The sequence below is a fragment of the Bradysia coprophila genome, unplaced genomic scaffold (genome assembly GCF_014529535.1).
Source record: "Bradysia coprophila strain Holo2 unplaced genomic scaffold, BU_Bcop_v1 contig_350, whole genome shotgun sequence".
Taxonomy (NCBI): Eukaryota; Metazoa; Arthropoda; class Insecta; order Diptera; family Sciaridae; genus Bradysia; species Bradysia coprophila.
Window position 1 is genome coordinate 3,478,007 of NW_023503608.1, and position 15,446 is coordinate 3,493,452.

Consider the following 15,446-nt stretch of genomic DNA (forward strand, 5'->3'; position numbering starts at 1 on the left):
TTTTGTACAATTCAGACTGCGCGATTTGTTTAGTGGAAAATGTACATAAATAGCTAATTGTTGTGTGAACAAATGGCTGTATTTAAGACATTCAGAACAAAATGTCATTAAAATTATTTTTAATTTGTTAATAAATTGACGACGATTAAATTTGGTGAGTGGTGCAACTGTTCGCGAAAATGACATATCTCTACACTCAATTCGGTTATGTATGGATGGCTGTGTTGTCTAGCTGTGCGGAGCGATACAGTTTAAACTGCAATTCATTTGCCGAGTAGTAAAGGCTATGCCAGTTTAATCGAGTTTTTTAAGTGGAAAATTGTCTTACTGTTCCGTCGGTCTCGTTGACCGTTCGTGATAATTTAAAAATTAGCTCAAACAGCGAACACGAATAAAATGTCAACCGAGTTTAGAAAGTTCAATTTTCACATCATCCTTTTGCACATCCAACCGAAACTATAATTCGGTTAATAGAGTTTGTGTTTGACAAACATAATTTTTTATTCATTAGAAATGGTAATAATTTCGAGCGAAGTCGATCCATCAAAGAGTGTTGTTTAACTTAATTGTGTTTTGTCGATTATAAAATAAACAAGCTACAAACAGACACTAAACTCTTCATTTATATTGGAGTAAAATGTTACAAACGTCGAAATGAAGCACCCGAATTCGATGAGCTTTAACAAAAAAAAAAGCGCTGTGCTCCATTTTCTGGTGCCGAGCATCGTTAATCTGTGATCACACACAAGTCTTACCGACGATCACCTACCGTTTGTAATCATGTACAGTAAAGAAAATGAAGACACCGTTTCGTTGCGTGATAATGTTTTGACAATGACTATTAGTTTCTATGTTTGTAATATATTTGACGCACTCTTTTATGGTATAATCGTTCGTCTACCATTCAACAAAACACACACACTTATTTAAGACGATTGAGTGATTAACTCATTTATGGAAAGATACTGGTAATAATTGTGTGCCATCAATTCATTAATTTATGTAAAGATGGAGCAGTCGGGTATTATCCGTAAATTGTTGCTGTAGAACATGTCCGGGTCTGCTTTTTAACTTGTTCTTTATACTCACAAATCGCTTTGACTTTAGGGATACCATTGAAGCTTTTATGAAATTTTCATTCGTGTTCACATCGCACACACGCAACGATCTAGCTATAAGACAATTTTGTGATTGGCTCTGTTTAATTATGCTTCATTGAAAATCTTCTATGAGTGATGCATCAATACATCAACATTCACAGCCTCGTGTAACCTTAGCTAGACCGCTGTTATTGGCAACGACGACGGTAAAACTAACTGATGAGTTCCGCTGGAAGCATTCTAACACTTATACTTAAACAAATGAAGTAATAGATGCCGTAACTGTTAAAGCATCATTCGCGGTACAATAAACGTAAAATTAAACAGTTTGTTCAATTATTTGAAGATGGAATTTTGCCCTTTTATCATGCATGGTAGGTAGTGATTCATACACAATTTAGAAAAAAAAATCCCTTCAAAGTATTTGACAATCTATCGTTAAAAACAATTTTATCCAGAGACTTTGATTGTTGTTTTACATTTGTTTCCCCAATAAAATCTAGGTCATTGTACGATAGCACGCACTGAATAATTCCCAATTCGAATGCAACTGCTACAAGTCAATAGCTGTTGGGGATCCCTTGTTATCAAGAATTCAACAACAGATTAGGTGACAATATTTTTGTGATTTATGACTCTATTGAATCGTAATCCCTTCGAAGCTATGCGAAGACATTGCGATTTTTCTTGATAAAAACTGTTCTAAGAAATTTTGCTAATCTACAAACGTATAATCTTCACCCTTATCCATTTTACACAGAAGAAATATTTGTTATTTTAGTAATCATTTTCATCGAGACTCAAATTCCGTTGCAATTCCAGCAACAATATTGTTCGACGAGGTTTAATTCAAACGACAATTTAGAAAGGTTTTTGTAAATGCAAATTATTAGAATGTACACGCGTTGTTTTTGACCGCGTGCACTGATTTGTTTTCTTCAATGTTTTGTGTATCCGTTACGTGTCATACATGCTACTGACAATAAATACTGTGGAAACCAGTTACACCAAGTATTAATTGAATAGGTGTTAAGAAACGAAAAATATGGAAAATTGAACTGGAAAGAGGTCCAAGCTTTTCATGATCTAATGTAGATAAGATTACAGTCTTTTTATGTGAGATCCGTAAATGCAAGTTTTTAAAGATTTGGTATACCACACGACTTCTTGAATTCCTTATTTAATAATAAGTTTAAGTCCTGATTTCCACATACGACAAAAGCACTATTTAGTCTTTCCGTTTATTCTTTAAACAATAGAAAAGAGGCGGGGTTTAGGTAAACGGAGGCAAAATGTAGTGGTTTTTTGGAAGTGGAAACCATACTTAACAGCGTAACTATCTTTAAACTACACTAACTTTTAAAGGGAAATTAATTTAATTTTAAATTAATTTTAGTTTAAGCCAGCCAGGTCTCACCACCCTGTAAACTTGATTTTTTTTTTAAATATTTATCTTTTACAGTCAAGCGTTTGCAGCAAGAGTGAAATCCAAAATAAAAAATCTAGATTTTCATTTGTTAAACTAATTTTGTGTGGAATCATTTACAAGCCACAACAACTCCCAGGAAACATGTCGAATTTCACTTGTCTCTCTCTGTAACTACTCAATATCAGAAGCATCTCAGAAATATATAACCGAATACTGAACTTCATTCAATACTGAGTTGTTCTTAAAAGTCTATTCTCTCTGTTAGTCTCTATATGTCTAACATTACATGCATATACCAAAATGTGAAAACTTTGAATTTTTATACTCGTTTATTCAATCTTTAATTTGAATTTTTAGTCTACCTACAATATAACGCTACAATAATGATTTATTTTCCCAATCATGAAACTCTTAACAAACCTCCCGCCCGCAAAAGGCACACCTATTTGAAAAATGGAATAATTTTCTTGATGGAATTCGATTGAGAAAATCTTGAAGGATATTGACTGCTTAAAGTATTGCGACCAAAGAAACGGTTTCAGGATCTGTTGTCATGCTACACACGCATCATTTTTCCATACATATTGCTTCCGACCACTACAAGCTGCCACATAATTGTGCATATACTCTAGATTTCAGCACATCTTTTTGTGGTTTCTTGTTCATCTCATTTCTCATATTTCAGAGAGGAACAGTCGCGATCAGATAATTTAACAATTTTAAAAATAAACAAAGACGAAATTTTTTGTTTGTATAAAATTGTAATAATTAATTTAACACATTTCCATTATGGTTTATTGTATATTGTGTTAAATCGAACCAAACTACATAATTTTTAAAAATCGAAACGTGCGGTCAGATTCTTTTCGTATATTTTCCAAACTGGACGGTGACGTCAAGGTAACAAAATAGAGATCTAACACACCAAAAATGTCACATAGCTCGTCACTATACGTCACGTATATCGACTAGACATAATGAATGATACGTGCGTGCATAATTAGATTCTATCAAAGAACGGCGCTACGTACAGGTATTGCGTAGTCGTCACAGGAGATGATACAAATATTCTCTGTAGAAATAATTTACAACTTTTCATGGAACCAATATTTCATTTAGCTGATAGGTAGTGTTACGTCTTATATAAGTACTGTCTTAAAATTATACACTCATCGGCCTGAACGTGTACTGCGTGCCAAGATATAAGTAACTTTTATCTTTGCATTGTGTGTTATCAATACAAGAAAATGCCGAGAATCTTAAGTTTAAAGTTTAAGTTTGGAAACTCGAATTGCCATTGACAATCAGATAAACCCGTAAGTAACTCACTGGACAAGATAATTTTGGTTTTAAGGAAGTAAATAAAGTTTTGGCGGGATTTTGGGACGGTATTGCCATAAATATATCAATTGAGAATACGAGTGAATTTGTGAGTTACATCAATCTGTTAGTGGCAACGATAAACAAGTAATTAGTACAGTGTTCGTTTATATAGCAAATGGTATAGGCAAACTAAAGAAGTAAAAGATTTTCTATCAGACACTTAGCAATACTTGCAACGAAAGAAGTAGGAGATCGAATGGTTATACTGCCGTTTTTAAATGGTTTAAATCTGAATGTAAACGACAATTGGTTTGATTTGTTATTATATTAAATTCGCTCGTCGCCGTTATTTTGATTGGTCTTATTGGGTTGTTTTGAATGACACATTCATATACATTCGTTCAATTAATGAACAAGAATATCGTTACAATACAGATGGTGGTGTTCGTTAACTGATGCAAAAAAATTAAAGTTAAACGTTGATGTTCTCGTCGAATTGAAAGATTTATTTATGTTCTAGGAACTGTGTAATATTTTAAAATTGTAGACGTCATGCTCTGTTGTTCTTTTTTTTAATGTAAAAAGTTTTGCGGTATAAAGAATAGGTTATTTGGTTTGAAACGTTTTTATGAAACGGCTAGTCATCTGCTATCGACAACGACGACAAGAATAAGCGATGAGCTCTGACAAGTATTTTGTTTGATAATTAAATATATGAAAAGAATATTGAAGTAATAGATTTAGTTCCAAACAAGATGAGGTTCTTTACGCAAATGAAGTAGTAGATCGAATAATATTGTTACGATATCGAAAAGGGTGACATATTCAAATACTGTACACCATCTTTACAGATTACCCTTTCCTCCAATTGGAAATCGTTTGAAAAATTTATTTTTTAAGTTCAATGAGAAAAAAGAAAACTGGAAAGTGATAAAGTCGATCACGATGATTAAACTCTAGTGAATAAGCCTTAAGTGTCGCTTCAATGTCCGAACAACATTAAAAATCATTTACAATGCAGACTTGAAACTTTCACTACAAATGAATGAGCGAATTTGCAAAATCTGTGAGATATCATTAAATTAGCATGGGTATAAAAAGTGTAATCAGTATAATCAGCAGGAAAAACACTTACATTTCATCAGGTACTGTTATTTTCGACTTAAGTTCGTAAAACATAGCTGCATCATGTGATTTATCCAATGCGGTAGATAGTTTATCGTCATTGAAGTCATACAGATCGTACAGATCAGAAAAATCGAAATTTAAATCAATTCCCGATTCGTTGTCCATGGTGAACGGAATGAAGAAGAAGAAAAACTCTGATCTTCTGCTGGTTGTATATTCAAATAGTTTGCAGTGGTTATAGGTAACAGAGATATTATTGTGATTATAGTCAAATATTGGCTTTAAAATGAAGAATTTATTTTTAATAACAATTTACATGTTTCACAAATTTACTTTTCGACACGAATCAAATAACACAATAAAAATAAAATTGTAAGTTGAACTTATGTAAATAGTCAAACTATTTAGCTCGCCAATAAGCAATTATGAATCGACAAACAAAATCAATTGTAAAAAGTTGCGCTCATACGTTTTTTTTATTGCCAAATAATATCTTTCATATGTAGTTACACACTTGATGGAGAGACGTTCGATTTAAGTTAAAAAAAAGTTTTTATTTTGCTTAGCAACTATATTGGCTTTATGATCACTGATCGATTAATTTATGCGCACCAGAGACAAAATTTTATTTGGTAAAAATATAAATTGAATCCGAAATGTAACAAAAACGAGAGTTAACATTCGCAATGAAATGACTTTTCACCGGATTTTTCGTTTTAAATTTATTTGAACAAAGAAGACACCAAACTATATTATCTGAACCATGGCACTTGTCGCGGATCTTTCAATCAATATTTTACTTATTTTAAAATCAACTAAATTTTTACACGTTTCAAAAGTTACTTCGAATGCTTCGCATCGACGAAACGTCAAGTGAACACAACATTAATAAATACTTTAATTGTTGTTTAACCAAAATCACTCTCTCGACAAAAACAAAAACAGCAAAAATTGCCACAGTGAAACACAAAACAAATCTTTTTGAGTATAAAATTTCATTGATGTTAATAATGTTCAAACAATCACTGATAGTGAAACCTGCATATGTGTAGATGTGGATATCTTACATGGAAAGAGAGACCTGCAACTTCTTGACTTTTATTATTATATGTGCGGTTCATGTGATGGACAGAGTTAAGATAAAAACACATATGTATAGCGTCGAAGTCCGATGAGTATAATCGTGTCTGGTTATGTGTAGGTATTATTATACACAACGAAAAGCCACATAATATTAAAATCCGTTATATTATGGCTAAGACTGGTCTCGAAGGTTACTCGCGAAAAATTATGTCGTACCTTGAGTTCAATAGAGAGTTTGAGCTATAACTGCTAGACATCTGTTATCAACAATGACGACGAAAACAAGTGAAGTAATAGCCTTGCTGTCAAATACATTAAAACAAAACAAAAAACCGATTCGATCGTCATACAGCGATACGTATCGTTTGTTTAGGGTTGAATAATCATCAGATGATCTAAGTCTAGCAGACATAAGTATTACATTACAACAATTCTCAGACAGTTAAAATCCAGCTCATTAGGTATTTTTAGTCCCATAACCAAATGGATTTATCTCACAAGTTTTGCTCTGTAAGATCCCATTAGCAATAGTGCTGCTTTTATGTCTGTAGGCTCCAAATAGAATGCTTCAGATAAGAGGAAGTATATATAGGAATCATGCGTTCAGCTATGAGATAGTAATTATCTTATTTATTTCAGTGATTAAACGAGTAATTCGTGATAGCTCCTGAACACAATATTTGTTTCTTTTACAGCTGCATCATGTGTTACCGACAAAGACACTATAGAAATAAACGATGAACTCCTGCTTGTGTTCTCTTATAGTAAATTGATTGTCAACATTATGAAGTAAAAGATTATGTCACACGTACCAGGAAACGTTTAAACAAAAGAAGTACAACATTTTGTGTTATACGACACTAAACGTTAACTGTAAAGTCTGAATCAGAGTCCCTGATGCTAGTAAATACGACATAAAGCCAGATTAATTTTAGATGAAAAAAAAATGGTTTCTATGATGTTATACACGTTGAATACACGAGGGATTCTTCTGAAAAACAGCAGACCGAAATCGGACGCATTTTCCATTGGAATTTTTTATATGTGCCCAGTAAGGTATTCGACCCTAGAAACCAAAACCACATTAAGAAAAATTCTTCGAAGCTTTTATGGTTAGTGTGAGGTGATCATAAACAGAAAACATGCACTTTTCTTACAAAAATTTCTCCAGTTACGCGAGCCGTACAAGGTCGAGTGGGTTATCATTAGAGAGGTAATTGAATGTACTTTCGGTGGAAATACGGTCTTATTGGGTTTAAAATTCATCCACACTGAGATATGTGCAGTTGATTTTTTTAACCGAAAAAAAAAATGAAAACTTACACTTTTCTTACAGAAATTTCTCGAGGTACACGAAACGTACATAGTCGAGTGGGGTGTCATTAGAAAGGTAATTGCATGTATATTCAGGGGAAGTTGAGTCTGATGGAAGTTTTCTACAATCTACGATGAATATAACCGCCTAAACATTTTTGATTATCTTACACTAGCCACACAAGCTTCGAAGAATTTTTTTGAAAGTGGTTTTGGCTTCTGGAGTCGAATACCTTACTGGGCACATATAAAAAATTCCAAGCGAAAATGCGTCCGATTTCGGTCTGCTGTTTTTCAGAAGAATACCTCACAACGGAGTGACCTTGACCTTGCAACATACAAGCTGGCGCCTGTGCACAATCCCAGAGAGCATGAACGTGTAAACACTTACAGTAGATGAACTACTTGGTTTACCCTTATTTACTCACAGTTGATGTCATTCATACATAGTTGGAAGCCATGTATTCATGACAAAAACAGCGCTGGGGCGCTACTCGTCATGCAGTGCACTTACAAACTAACAACAATCACCGTCGCTTGACAAAGTGATCGGACTAGCTACTAAATGTTGATTTTCAGTATTTGCAATAACCTATAATTACCTGCACCAGTAACATTCAACTTACCACCCATACTTCATACAAACCATTTCATTCATCCACTCAAATGCACAGTCTTCCTTACTTTAATCGTCATAGTGTAAAACGGTTCAGAAACAGATTTCCAGACGAACAAGTTAATATCAAGCACATTGTAAGATTCTGCATTTGCATTCTTTCTCTCGATTTCGCTTTCGTACTTGTCAGTGAAGTAGCCTGATGGATCATCAAGGTACATACGAGAGATAAAAAATAATGAGAAACTTGAATGTCAATTTTGTCTCCTTGGTTCAACGTTCAGGAACCTGAAAATCTATCCCGTATGAGGACCCACACTAGCGATTCCTCAACCTAAGCGGAAGCAGTTTTCCTAATTCACACCAAACCATCCGCCAAGCTTTCGAACATTTAAAGCGAAATTGTCAACGAAGTGAACACCTTTTATCAGTCAGTGTACCGAATGATCATTCGTTACGTAAATCCTTACGGCGAGAATATTGTCGCACAAATTTTGATTGCTTCCGACAATCCGCTTGAATCTAATCAAACAGCCAAAGCGTTGTTTGTGCCAACAACTTAAAAGAAACGACAAAGCAAAATCGCGAGAAACGCAAAACCCAGTTTGGGAGCCATCCAAATAATGGCATAGTCGGAGTCGCCAATCATGGCACTCCATAACCAAGGTGACCCAACTGGATGGTTCCCATGCAGTGGGGAGATGAACCAATTGCTTAAGCTCACGCCGTTGCACACAAACTTTCACCTAACTAGACAGGTTTCAATCCTAATTAGCAGTGGAGAAGGAAACCAACTGCTCAAACACGCGAGGAACCGCACAATAATACTTAGGACATTACCTGAATCAATTTTGTTGGACTCATGATACCTCAATCCTTGAGAAAATACTTATTAATTCCTGCTTAACATTGGCCAAATTGTGCAATTTATAACAGTGAACGTCTTTTTGCTGCGCAAAACCAATTGATAGTGAAGTCGTAACAATTGTAGTCGCACCTTCTCTATCCAATCGATAATTTCATAGTGTCAGTCGTTGCACCCCAGCTGGATATTTGAACAGATGGCGATCTCCCAATTCGATTTTGCTGAGCTCGTTTTCCCTTTCATCGAAATACTGACGACCACATCGCTTCCGCAAGCCTTGTATCTCATCACGCTCGTACTGATGATCATCATTTAGGTAAACACAAAACCAACTCGTTTCGGTCCAACGATTCATTCGTATAAACTTAATTTTGGTTTTTATTTTTAATTAACAAATCTAACGGACAATTGTTGGTTGTTCGTTTACACTTTCCTTCTTAGTAATGTGTTTAGTTTTGATTGTAAAAATTTTTTGAGGTGAACGTAACGTTTTCTTTCTTGCGCATCTTCCAGTATTGATTTCCACATCGGTCGGCTCTGTTGAAGATAATAGAAAGGAAATAAGATTTCGTATTCACACTGAATCAAGACTGATGTGATCGACATCGACATACCTTGTACAATGCCAAATCGGCTCCACAAATCAGTAAAGATCGTTTGGCCCGAGTAACAGCCCGATTAAACAATGTACTGTCCGCCAAATGGGACATTCCATGCTCCTTGCTTATCCAAATGATGACCACATCTCTCTCAACCAAATGCGATTCGTATACAGGGTAAACTCCAACCTGCGGATGATCACTGAAGCAGAAAGAGAAACGATTATTAGCAACCCAGACTTTGCACAAGTCATTTTATACCTCAGTTTATTCCGCATCACTGTGGAATCTTTCGAGTTGGTGCAAATAACGCCAATGGTATACTTATTTGGATCGATATTGTTGCACAAATAATTGACCACGAACATAATATTGTCGCTTTCCATTCCGGGAGCATACGATATCAGTTTGTAAGGAACGATCGGTAAATTGTCCAATAAGTTTGAGGGCGCCTGATGTAGTACATTGTTGTAGAAATAAGCATTTGGCCACATTCCAATTTCCGGATGCATTCGATGTTGAATATTTAGTCGGAAGATTGGGCTGTCAGGCGTACTCGAATACAGTTTATATATACGACGAAACAATGAATTTCCGTAGTTTAACTCATTTGCCACCTAAAAAACGGTAAAGGATTATAATAGCGATATCTGAAAATATTATTTGTATAATTTGGAGTAGAGGCGATAGACAAGAAGAAGCCTCTGTTACAAAGACGGTTTTTAGAAGCCGGAACCAGGAGCACACAATGAAGTTATGTGAAGTTACGTTCTTTGTAAATGCCTTCTACGGCAGACTACAATTTTAAACAAGAATCGACCGACTATAAGCCTAGTGAGGTCTTTTTTCTTTCTCTCAATTTTGTCAATTCTGTCAATTCTGGTGCTACCAACCAAGGTTCTGAAAGAAACAGGTTAAGACAACTTTGAGTTGATCACGAAGGCGGTGACACACAAATTGAGTTCAGCGGCTACGAAGTTTATATGAAAAAGGCAACGTTCAGGTGTTAGACAGTAAACATTTCCACCAACTTTCTATCAGTTTCGTAGTCAACTACCAGTTTCGTAGTCAACTACCAATTTCATATTCAACTATCAGTTTGGTAGTTGACTACCAAATTATCGAATTATAAATAGGCAAGTAGCCTTAATAATTTCATCAGTCGGTGTGCAGCTCTCATAAAATTAACATCTCTACCACCTCTTGTATCCAACATGGTAGTCAACTACTAGTTTGGCAGTCAATTACCAAAAATTCAAGCTTTAAATAGGCTAGCAGGCAAAATAATTTCGTCAGTTGGTACTCAGTTCTCGAATAGTAAACATCTCTGCCGAAAATTACGTTTGTTAGTCAATTATAATATTGGTAGTCAGCTAACAACTACAAAATTTTCGAATTGTAATGTTAAGTATGAGCTATCAGTTATCATATAACAAATAATTATCAGGGCTCGTACTGAAATTCGATTCGTCCTTATAAGGAAATAAGGACAATTTAAATGCAAAAATGAGGACATTCTAAGGACAATTTTGAACTGAAAATAAGAGCAATTTCGCTTGAAAGAAGTATTTTATTTGCGAAAGAAAGTTGTAAGGTAAGCGAGGTAGTAGCTGACCGTTAGTAGGGCTCACTAGTTGAACAAAATACATTTTTTGGTGCATTTTGGTATAAAGGCGTGAATTTTCTACCATTGATAAATATACATTTGGGGAATCAAAAAGAATTAGGAGACTTTGAAAAAGTGACCTCTAGCGCCATCTACATCCGGTTGAAGTTTTCGATGCAGAGGTAACTTTGATGAATTTCTGTGTAGCGGGAATCGAAGCTACGCAGGTGATATTGGTCTCAAACGAAAGCTAAGGGTTCAAAGTTTTTTTTAGTGCAAAAAAATTTCACGAATTTTCCGATTTTCCCGTAGTTTTTCCGAATTTTCTTAAAAATGATATTTTAAAACTGAGGTGAAACTTAAGTAATTTTTAAAATTGATTCAAAAAAGTTTTTTTTCTTCGCTATTATCGTTGCACGTTCAGTTTCCAAACTTTTAACGATGAAAAAGTTTTTGGATGTTCCACAGCAGTGGTAACTAGTTTCAGTTTTCAACGAAAATTTGATCCCTTTTGCATGGCGATTTTTTTTCGGCGATTTTTTTTTTCGTAAATTTAATGAGACTAGTACTGGGAATGCTAGGCATGATCTAAAAACAAAATAAAACCAGTTTTTCGATTTTTAAAAAAATATTAAGTTTCCGAAATCTGCTAAAATCTGTAAATTTTCCTCCTTCGGCGAACTTTGACAGACTCTAAAAAACCCATAAACGCCACAAACAGCACACGATTACTTTAAATGGTTAGCTGGGACCCTCAGCTTTCAAACGATACCAAACCCTCCACAACCGGATCAAAGGATGTATGATCTGTGATGTGAGATATGTGGTTGGACCCAATTTCAAGCAAATTTCGAAATATATGAGAGGTAAGTGGAAAAGGCAAAACAAAAACGATTTTAATTATTTTGGGTGAGTCAGCTTTTGACAACTTCCGTTTTCTAATCAATATCCCTTTATAAATGATTTTTGCGGCTTTTCCACTTACCTCTCATATATTTCGAAATTTGCTTGAAATTGGGTCCAACCACATATCTCACATCACAAGGCATACATCCTTTGATCCGGCGGTAGAGTGTTTGGTATCGTTTAAAAGCTGAGGGTCCCAGCATAGCATTATAAGTAATCTTGTGCTGTTTGAAACGTTTATGGATTTTTTAGGGTCTGTCAAAGTTCGCCGAAGGAGGAAAATTTACAGATTTTAGCAGATTTCGGAAACTTAATATTTTTTTTTAAATCGAAAAACTGGTTTTATTTTGTTTTTAGATCATGCCTAGCATTCCCAGTACTAGTCTCATTAAATTTACGAAAAAAAAATTCGCCGAAAAAAATTCGCCATGCAAAAGGGATCAAATTTTCGATGAAAACTGAAACTAGTTACCACTGCTGCGGAACATCCAAAAACTTTTTCATCGTTAAAAGTTTGGAAACTGAATGTGCAACGATAATAGCGAAGAAAAAAAACTTTTTTGAATCAATTTTAAAAATTACTTAAGTTTCACCTCAGTTTTAAAATATCATTTTTAAGAAAATTCGGAAAAACTACGGGAAAATCGGAAAATTCGTGAAATTTTTTTGCACTAAAAAAAAACTTTGAACCCTTAGCTTTCGTTTGAGACCAATATCACCTGCGTAGCTTCGATTCCCGCTACACAGAAATTCATCAAAGTTACCTCTGCATCGAAAACTTCAACCGGGTGTAGATGGCGCTAGAGGTCACTTTTTCAAAGTCTCCTAATCAATCGTAAAAAATTCACGTTTTTATACCAAAATGCACCAAAATGCAGCTAGCGAGCCCTACCTATTATGGTGTTTGCGTTTAGCTTGATTTTTTCTTTACAATTTTTTGTTTCAGTTATAGGGTGCCTAAATTTTTTGTTAAAATCACATTTTGATTTTTCCATACAGATGTTGCGTTGGAAAATTAAAGAAAATAAAATTATTTAGAGCTACTCATACTTTTATCTATTTTTTGATTCTGTTCTGTGAACAAAAAAAAATCATAAAAATTCAAACAGAAAATAAGGACAATTAGTACAGTAAGGACATAATAAGGACAATTCTCGAAAAGTAGGAAAAATAAGGAAATAAGGACAAGAACGACCCCTGAATTATTATTTGCTTGGTGTTGATTTGCTCATGGTGGCATTGCAATTTTGAATGTCAATCCAGCTGTGGTAGTTGCACCAAAACTACCAAATTTTCGATTTAAAAATATAATAATCTGTGATTTGTTACACAGACACAGAGACACAGGGTTTTTTTCTAGAAGAAATCTACAATTGCTAAAAGTTTCCTATGTGCAGAATGAGCACCAGCTGAATATCACCAGCTGGTGTACAAACAAAAACACTTTATATTGTAAACAATTCAAAGACAACCTACACACAGTGCATATCTACGTTAACGTCATATATGCGCGCACATAACACGCATGAATGAAGTGAACACATTGTTAAGAATGTGTTTTGATTGTTTATCATACAATAAGTGTGTAGTAGATCCAGCTGGTGATATTCAGCTGGTGCTCATTCTGCACATAGGAAACTTTTAAGAATGGTCGGAAACTTCCACTGGTTTGATTTTCAAGTTTTATGTTTTGACTCACTGCACGCACCACTGGAAAATTAGTCACAACTTCATTGACATCAGCGTTATAACTAGTTGAGTAAAATGATTACGTAAGTTTTGCCTCACACTGGGCGAAAAAGGACGTAATCTTCTCTTACAGTGAACGACATCTCAAATGTCTCACTGTCAATTTTTTCTGAGAATTTTATTGTGTCATTGTAAATTCACAATGACATTCTCTGAAAAAAATGACAGTGAGACATTTGAGATGTCGTTCACTGTAATTAGGATTTGTAATTTAATTTCTCAGAACTCCGAACCGCAATCAAAGCTCATTATTTGGATTTTTAAAATTAAGAAAAACTTTGAAAAATTCATAAAATAATCCTGCAAGAGACCTACAATAGCTATTTTGCTAACTAGTTATTAGTAATTAGAAGCGAAATTTTTCATGTTATTTTGCTCATCCACTGTTTGAATTGATCTTGATCCTGATTTATGGGAGTTTAATGAGATGTTCGAGGTCTTTTTTTAGGAGATTTTAGAAGTATTTTTCAAAGTCGAGTTGAATTTTGTTGATACGGGGCGAAGTCGACGTCAATGCTCGACATGCTTTCAACAGATAGAGTCAAAACAAAAACTTTTTCATACCTAGGACCCAAAAAGTGCGACTTCGTCGCATTTTTTCTACGTCCAACATGAAAAATACTATTCGTACCACGGACTAAAAGTCTTTTTTAGCGTATTCGATTCGGAAACTTACGTGTAGGTACGAAATGTACTATTTCTCTCACGATTACTTTCACTTTTCGTTCCCAGCTGTGTCAATTTTGTTGCGGAATTCGCTATTTATTGTACGAAGAGAAAATCAAATGTTGAAAAAATTTCGGATTTTTTCTGTTATGAAGAATTGAGTAACATTTTTGTAACATTGATGGGATTACTTTGATTAAAAAATAAGCGTGAGTGATATATCGTAGTGTATACGGAGACCGAGAATTTAAAAAAATTAAAATTTGTTCGGAATTTGTTCAGCCTATAGTATATGTCCAACGGAACAAAAATGTGTGTTTTTTACCACGATGGCGAAAAACGCGCCATTTTATTCCTAGTGACATACTAAACAAACATTACTGCACTCAGTGACAAAAAGTTTGTGTTGTCGTTTTTGAGAAGCACGTTGTACGCAACTCGGTGATAAATGCTCTTTTTGGCACACGATGTCTACTGTCTACACATCTAGTGCCTTAGAAAGCATCTATGCAACTCAGTATTATAATGTTCGAAAATTGCGAACTTTAGATGCCTCTGTTGCATAAAACGTTGTATGAATCTCGGTGCAAAGTAAATGCCATAGGTTCTCACTCAGTGGCTACTACATGCTGAAGGCGTCGAAGAAAGTCCATGAGCTACGAAACAGTACGGTTTTCGACGGATGTTACTGATTTGTGCCGTCAGGGCTAATTTCTTCTACCATTCACAAAGATGATCCTACAGCTGTTGCGTGAACGCCTGATTGTACCAAGAAATGACGGAATGCAATAGGAAAAAACCAAAAAGTTGAGTAGGCACTTACTTGGGAACAAACTACTGGTGGAGCCAAAGAGGAATCTCCGAACAACACTAACGAAGACATACCGAATCGCAACGGTAGCAATGTTAATGCCTCATTACACCGAGATGATTCGTCAATTATGCACACATCGACATGAGGAATGAAGCTGTAATGGAATTATGATCACATCAAGAGATTTTACGTGTGAAGGCAATGTAAATGGCGCTTCGCTCATATGAAATATGAAGTTACATTGTCTA

At 34.9% G+C, this 15,446-nt stretch overlaps 2 protein-coding genes and 2 long non-coding RNA genes across 7 annotated transcripts in view; 2 read left to right on the plus strand and 2 right to left on the minus strand.

The window, feature by feature from the left end:
• LOC119080273 (transcription factor EC) overlaps window positions 1-6,277 on the minus strand; it is a 45,747-nt gene extending 39,470 nt beyond the window's left edge. The window contains exons 1-2 of one of the 2 annotated variants that reach the window (XM_037188539.1): window positions 5,808-6,277; window positions 4,988-5,259 (exon numbers count right to left, since the gene is read on the minus strand). In XM_037188539.1, coding sequence (XP_037044434.1) covers window positions 4,988-5,145 — 158 coding nt within the window. In that variant the 5' untranslated portion in view covers window positions 5,146-5,259; window positions 5,808-6,277. Of the gene's footprint in view, window positions 1-4,987 lie in introns of both variants that reach the window. The other variant, XM_037188537.1, reaches the window with a different exon arrangement.
• The window catches only part of LOC119080276, a 25,848-nt gene continuing 10,402 nt past the window's right edge, over window positions 1-15,446 (plus strand). The window contains exon 1 of the long non-coding RNA XR_005088302.1: window positions 1-154. This is a non-coding gene — a long non-coding RNA (uncharacterized LOC119080276). The remainder of the gene's footprint in view (window positions 155-15,446) is intronic.
• The window catches only part of LOC119080271, a 25,461-nt gene continuing 19,209 nt past the window's right edge, over window positions 9,195-15,446 (minus strand). For 2 of the 3 annotated variants that reach the window (XM_037188533.1, XM_037188534.1), the window contains 4 exons: window positions 15,208-15,352; window positions 9,719-10,074; window positions 9,473-9,659; window positions 9,219-9,395 (listed from right to left, as the gene is read on the minus strand). In XM_037188533.1, the coding sequence (XP_037044428.1) occupies window positions 9,282-9,395; window positions 9,473-9,659; window positions 9,719-10,074; window positions 15,208-15,352 (802 nt within the window). In that variant the 3' untranslated portion in view covers window positions 9,219-9,281. Of the gene's footprint in view, window positions 9,396-9,472; window positions 9,660-9,718; window positions 10,075-15,207; window positions 15,353-15,446 lie in introns of all 3 variants that reach the window. The other variant, XM_037188532.1, reaches the window with a different exon arrangement.
• Window positions 13,119-15,446, plus strand: part of LOC119080275 — a 9,090-nt gene continuing 6,762 nt past the window's right edge. The window contains exons 1-2 of the long non-coding RNA XR_005088300.1: window positions 13,119-13,130; window positions 13,900-13,901. This is a non-coding gene — a long non-coding RNA (uncharacterized LOC119080275). The remainder of the gene's footprint in view (window positions 13,131-13,899; window positions 13,902-15,446) is intronic.